Source organism: Mesitornis unicolor, unplaced genomic scaffold, assembly GCF_000695765.1.
Source record: "Mesitornis unicolor isolate BGI_N332 unplaced genomic scaffold, ASM69576v1 scaffold7903, whole genome shotgun sequence".
NCBI lineage: Eukaryota > Metazoa > Chordata > Aves > Mesitornithiformes > Mesitornithidae > Mesitornis > Mesitornis unicolor.
The window spans coordinates 78,262-84,348 of NW_010175283.1; the positions used below are offsets into that span (position 1 = coordinate 78,262).

The 6,087-nt window shown below is 41.2% G+C and overlaps 1 protein-coding gene across 1 annotated transcript in view; it reads left to right on the forward strand.

The window, feature by feature from the left end:
* The window catches only part of XYLB (xylulokinase homolog (H. influenzae)), a gene marked incomplete at its 5' end in the record, with an annotated part of 81,179 nt that extends 76,266 nt beyond the window's left edge, over positions 1-4,913 (forward strand). Inside the window, one exon of the mRNA XM_010181327.1 lies at positions 4,640-4,913. Within this exon, the coding sequence (XP_010179629.1) occupies positions 4,640-4,723 (84 nt within the window). The remainder of the gene's footprint in view (positions 1-4,639) is intronic.
* Positions 4,914-6,087: the final 1,174 nt, after the last annotated feature.

The window sequence follows — 6,087 nt, forward strand, 5'->3', positions numbered from 1 at the left end:
GGGAAGGGATAGCGCAGTTCACTACCTCTGGATCTGTAATTTTTGATTGCATTATTGACTCTACTGAGATGTATTAATCCTGCAAAAATTCAAGAAGGGAAAATGTAGACCTAACAGCTTTTCTTGACTTTGGTGAATTGCCTTGTAAGTAGGTGGACTTATAGAAGTGACCCTATTACCCAGGAAGGTTATAATGACCTATTTATTGATTTAAAATAATGATATTTTTGTTGAGTTACATTTTGAAGGGGGGAGGTTGCTCTCTAGAATTGGCTTAGGCTGGTAATTTAGTGCCAAGTAGGTAATAATAATACAACCACAGAAATATAATAGGCACTGATGGGAGTTTGATTACAGTGATTTGTGTAGCCAATAATTTTTTTTAACCTATTGAACTGATTAAGATAGGCTTGCAGAATGAATATCTGAAGTAAATACAGTCACAGTTTGAGGTGTGGTTCCTTGAAGAGTCATCAGAGTATTTCAGGACACTGTCATATTCTTTCTGCTTTACAAGTATTCTTTCTGTGCTAAGAAAGGTGAACAACTGCTATCATGTAAAAATAAAGCATTTGTACCTCATGATTTCTTAAGCAAATCTCTTTGAGTAATTTGAATTTGGTTTAAAAAAAAAAAGGAACCTATCAAAAGTAGCAAGTGTTTGTGAGAGACTGATTAATTTTAATCTATTCAGGGTAGATTAAATGTACTCAGATTAAAATTAAATAATCATCAGCATCATCTTTGTAACTTGTAAATTTTGAATTGCTCCAATGATTGGCTAACACAGCATGGCAGGTGATGGAACGATCCATGTGTCACTTTGCAGTAATAATTTGTAGCTGGTTTTGCTTTCTGGGGATGGCAGGGACAATGTCCCATCATCCCAGACATTGTACAAAGACCCAGTAAAAGCCCTGTTGAGTTCATAGGCTGGTACCATGGTGAGATACAGTCTGAGGATGACATATTTGATCTGGGCTAGAGAGCAAGGTAACATTTATTTGAATGCATTTGTCAGACAGGGCAGGTTAAGTTATTCGCTGTTATAATGCAATATTTATCATTAGCATTTTCTTAGTTATTCGTGGGGTTGTTGGAGTGTGGCCAAATTGTCCCAGGAGAGAAGTTGAAGGTTTGTAAATGAAGCCATCGGACTACAGCTAATGTAGTGGAGTGGGCTATAGAGATAAGCAGGAGAAAAGGCCATAATATAGCAAGGACAATTAAATTATGGACAATAATAAGGTTCATGTTGTGATACATGTAATTACTTTTGTTAAATATCATGGTCTGATATATTAGGTTTGAGGCTATGACAGAGAGGGAATTTATGTTCTTGAGTTTTTATGCATCATTGAAAGTTCTTTATTCCCTTTGGACCTCAATTATAAAAATAAATCTATATAATTGCCTCAGGAAAAAGGCTCCTGGAATCACTTAGGAGGAGTTGCCCGAGGTTCTGCGGAGGCAGTTCAGTCACAGCAGATGTAGAGAAGCATCTTTCACAGACACAACTGTGTGCGTGCTCAGGCTGTGTTCTCGGTCGGTTTGGCTTTTGGTAGTTTGGGTTTTCCTCTCTGTACTTCATGGAGCTGCGCTGCTTTGGCCCCAAACTTCAGCTGGTGTCAAGCTGGCACAAGAAATACTGCTCGTGAGAAGCTTGTAGTGCTGCTGCGCTTATCAGCCATGATGTACTGGTGGTATTACAGCCAAACTCCCCGTGGAAGAGGAATTAAAAACTTTGGCTTAGCCCTCTGATCTGCGCTGCTTTTTACCCTAAATAAACAGGAATAGAGTACAAGGAATATTCTTAATTTTTGTTTGCATTTTTTTCAGATGGTCCATAATACAGTATTCATTTACACTAATGGCTGGGAAGCATATTGCGAATGCCTGAATTTTCTCGATTAACGAGCTAAGTGCTTAAGCCCAATAAACAGGAAAAGAAACTGTGTCAGTAAATGTGCTTGTTCATTTACGTTGGCACATTTTAATTTCGAGTGATGTATTAACAATAATAATTCCCAGCCTTCTAGTAAATGCACCGTTGTTTATTTTGTAAAAAATACTACAGGGTGAGTAACATGGAGCCTGCTTTCTCAGCGGCTGAGCTTGCTTAGCAGTGCAGCTCTGTTGTGCTGAATCTTTGTGGAGAAGCGCCTAGGGTTTATCAAATTTACAGAATAGCAAAGTAAGAAATAGCGAGGCTTGATTATAGATGCTTCAGTGAACAAAGGAGCTGTTTGTGTTTGACATACTGATACTCCCAGTATAGCCATAGTTGCCTGCTCAATATTTTGTTTACTCTGATGTGCGTATTTAGCAGAAATGGGAGCAATAATATTCTTTGGGAACATGAAAAGAAAATACATACGTACTTCAGTGAACCCCCAAGGCCCTCATGTAGTCAGTTAAAAATACCATGCTGAGTCATGTGGCATTTCAGAATAGTGGTGCGTTTTATTTTCTAACCCCATAAATCTGCATAAATCTCCATGGATCTCAGCATCGCAGTCCTGTGGGGATGAGGAGCTGGGACATACACATGTTAAATGATTTGCCCGAGGTCACTGAATGAGTCTGTTGCAGAGGCAGGAGTGAGTAGGTTTTTCTATTTTAATCCGTGTAAGTTTAAGATGCTGTAAGCCTCAGTTAGTCACTGTGAGGTAGGTTTAAAAACTGTCCTGATGAGGCTTTGTCTACAGAACAGCGTCTCTTCCCATTTGCTTCAGTTGCTCCTTCTCTTCTTCCTCTTGATAGACTTAATCTGTGGAAGAAATGTACTTGAACTTCTGTAACATCTGGTTGGTAAAATGGAGTTGTCGATGGTAACAGGCTGCTTCTGCAGCGTTTGTCCATTAAGTTGCTCTCACCTGCCATCACAGAAGTGGGAATGAAGAGATAAGTCCAGGTTTCACTGTTCAGACTGAAACTATTGTTCAGGAAGAAAGAAACACAGAAACTAGTTATTTTGGTAGCAACAGAAACACAAGAGCAAAACGTGCTTATTCTTCATTTCCTAGATGAGAAAACTGCAAAGTCTTGATACATTTTTTTCTTTCATCTGAGAAAGTGTGGCTGTTGGAGACACTGAGACTACTGCAGGACTGTGCATAAAACTGCACAAGGACAAACCGGTTTCTTCCTTCAGCCTCGTAGTTTACACTTCCAACATCTTCCTCCTGCATTTGTCATGCATATACAGTCGTTGGCTGTGGCTTTTATCTGGAAAAGGATAAAATGCATTTAAATGCTGGATCTCACTTATTGATGAGAGCCATAATTCAGTTTACTGGGTATGATTCATTATGGCTCTATAACCTCTCTGAACCTGGAGCCAGGAGTGAGACTGCCCTGATTATGAATAACATCAGTGCACAGGGCTTGGAGACGAGACTGGCGGCCCCTAGGATTCATTGCGGCAGGGGCCTGACCTTACAGCATCCTCCTCAGGACTGCTCAAGCCTGGACCAGACCCCGTGCTGGCTCCTGGCAGTCCCTTCTTTGTGCTCCAGCCAGCAAAGGAGTGAAGCTGTCCTGGCATGGCTTGTCAAACTGCTGATTTTAGTAGATGGACAGTTAAAACCAGAAAGAGGAGGTAAGGAAGAAGGTGTAGCTCCAAAATGTAGGTGAAGTACAGTTTTGGGTTGGAGCCAGCAGTAGGGCTAGGCTCTGTTCAGGGTTTCTGCTATGTAACGTGGTCATATACAAGCAGCTCATGCTCTGATATGTGTCTTGTGATGAATTTAAAGCAAAGGGGAAAAAAAAAGTAACAAATGAAACAAATCCCAACATGGATCTCACCCATATCCAAAAGCATAGGGTGTATTAGTATCTGGGGTTTTGAATATATTTGAGTCTTAATTCTTCTTTTTATGGTTGTAACAATTCTGGATCTAAAAATTCCTGGAGAATTCTAGCTAGGGAAATACAAAAAAGCCATTCAGGTACTTGGTATGGTTGTGGAAATAAGTTGAGTCTCCATTTGTCCTCTTGGGGTCAGGGAGAGAGGAGCCTGGCCGTGGAGGAGACTGTAGATGGGAAAAGTCGTGGTTGTGAAAGATGTGAAGGAGAGAAGCAGCTCAAAAAGATATGAGAGTAGGAGAGGGGTGGGAGAGGGAACGTGAAGTGTATTTTAGAAGGCCCTGGTGAGCATATTGGCCAAGGAGGACCGTTCTGACGGTGGTGTTTGGCTGTGCTGGAGGGTGTGCGAGGCAGAGGAGGAGGCGACAGCGGCAGTGATGCGTCCAGAGGGAGGCAAGGACAGGAGTTCTGCCTGGGTGAGTAGGACAGCTATTACCCAGGGGATGTGTCACACCGGGAGAGGTGACTTTAGCAGAGCTGCTTCCTCTGGAGGTAATGACTTCTGCTTATAGTGGGAACGCAGCCACAATAGGAACAACCTATGCGTGTCATAAAATGAGGCTGTAAAGGAGATGGTAAAAAGGACTAGGATATTTGCAGAAGGAAGGCTTTGCAGCATTTTCTTGAGCAAATTGGGAAAAAAACAACCCCAAATATTCAGGTGCCTATGAAGATGCTGCATTTTTCAGGTCTGAAGATGTTCTTTAACTGCAGTGTGATTTAAAAATCTAATTTTTCAACCTAGACATGTTTATTTCTTTTTCCTTTCTAGCTCTATCGTCCACTTCTGAAAAGATATGCTGAGCTTGAACAGGAGGTTATCTACAGCCCAACCTCTTCTTGTCTTGCGAAATAGAAGCAAACAAAATTTACAAGTCTGCTGAAGAGTGGACTCCCAAGGAGAAGATCAGAAAAGATTTGCTCAGAATTTACTGGAGGCGTTTAAATCATTTTCTTCCTCTTTGTAGACAAATAATTTTTAAGTGTCTGTCTTTGAGTATGTTAGTGGAAAAAATTACATTGTGATTGAAAACCTGATTAAAAAAGCATCAGTTGCTCTGTGTGTTTGTGAAGTCAATTTTTCTAGGGTACTTTGCAGATCGTGCTTGCTGTTTTGGAATAGCTGGATGACAAAGTCAGGCTCATTGTATACACGAATCACTCTACCCATCCCTATCGGCTTTGATTCCATGTGTTTAGTGTGCCGGCCTCTCTGCATACCTATCTAGCAGAGTATCTTAATTTCACAACTTCTCCTGCTAAAATCTTTTGAAACTATCTGTACATCTGTAACTTGTCTATATCTTTGCCTACATGAAAGCCAACAGACAGCATAAGCACATTGACTTAATCCCATCTTTCTTTAATATGTGATTTGTGGTATGAAGGTTGATTTAAAGTCTTTAAAGACTCCCTGGGATCCTCAGAGAAGGGGTATTCTTGTTACATTGCACTATGGAAAGTGTTGTGTGGTTTGTTGTATTTGCATTTTATAACTTGTGGACAGCACACAGCCCTTATGTGATATAGACACCATTGCACAATGTTTTACCTGACATCAGTTTGGTAAAAAAGAAAGTAAGGGAACAAACATGGGAAGCATTGCACGTTTCCTTTCTGTTTCAAAAAGCAGAGTCAGTTCATCTGCACACCCATTTAGGGTTACATTGTTTTCCTTTCCTCCTCCAGGTGTCGTGGCTGTGGAATCCTTTGTGTCGTGCTGAGAGCGAGTGCAGGAGCAGGGCTCTGCTCCCAGCAGGGTATGGGAGTCACTGCTTTTTTGTATCACCAATGTCCCATTTCTTTCTTGGACATCTCGAGCAGAACTGGTGACTGTCTTGCTCTGTTGCTACTCTTTCACTTCAAGTGTTTTACTCCAGATTAAGTAGCCTCTAGCTGCGAAATCTTAAGAGAAAATACAAGCCAGGAAATCTTCCTACAGAGATGTCTGGGAGTCGCAGAATTGGAATGAACATCCTAAATCACCCTGTGCAAGTGGGAGCACTTTACTGCACCGTTCTGCAGTGCTGGTATCTTTCCCTTAGGATAAAATTTCTCCTGGGAATAAAGCAGACTTGTGTAATGGAAGTGACTGAAGCCTTTCTTCCCTTCTTGTAGAAGTTGTAATGTGCCTAGGGAATAAGACAGGGGGATTGTAGGGAGCAGAGGATCTCTTTGAGTATTTGAGAGCTGGATGATGTCCCTGATGGAGGTGGGTGA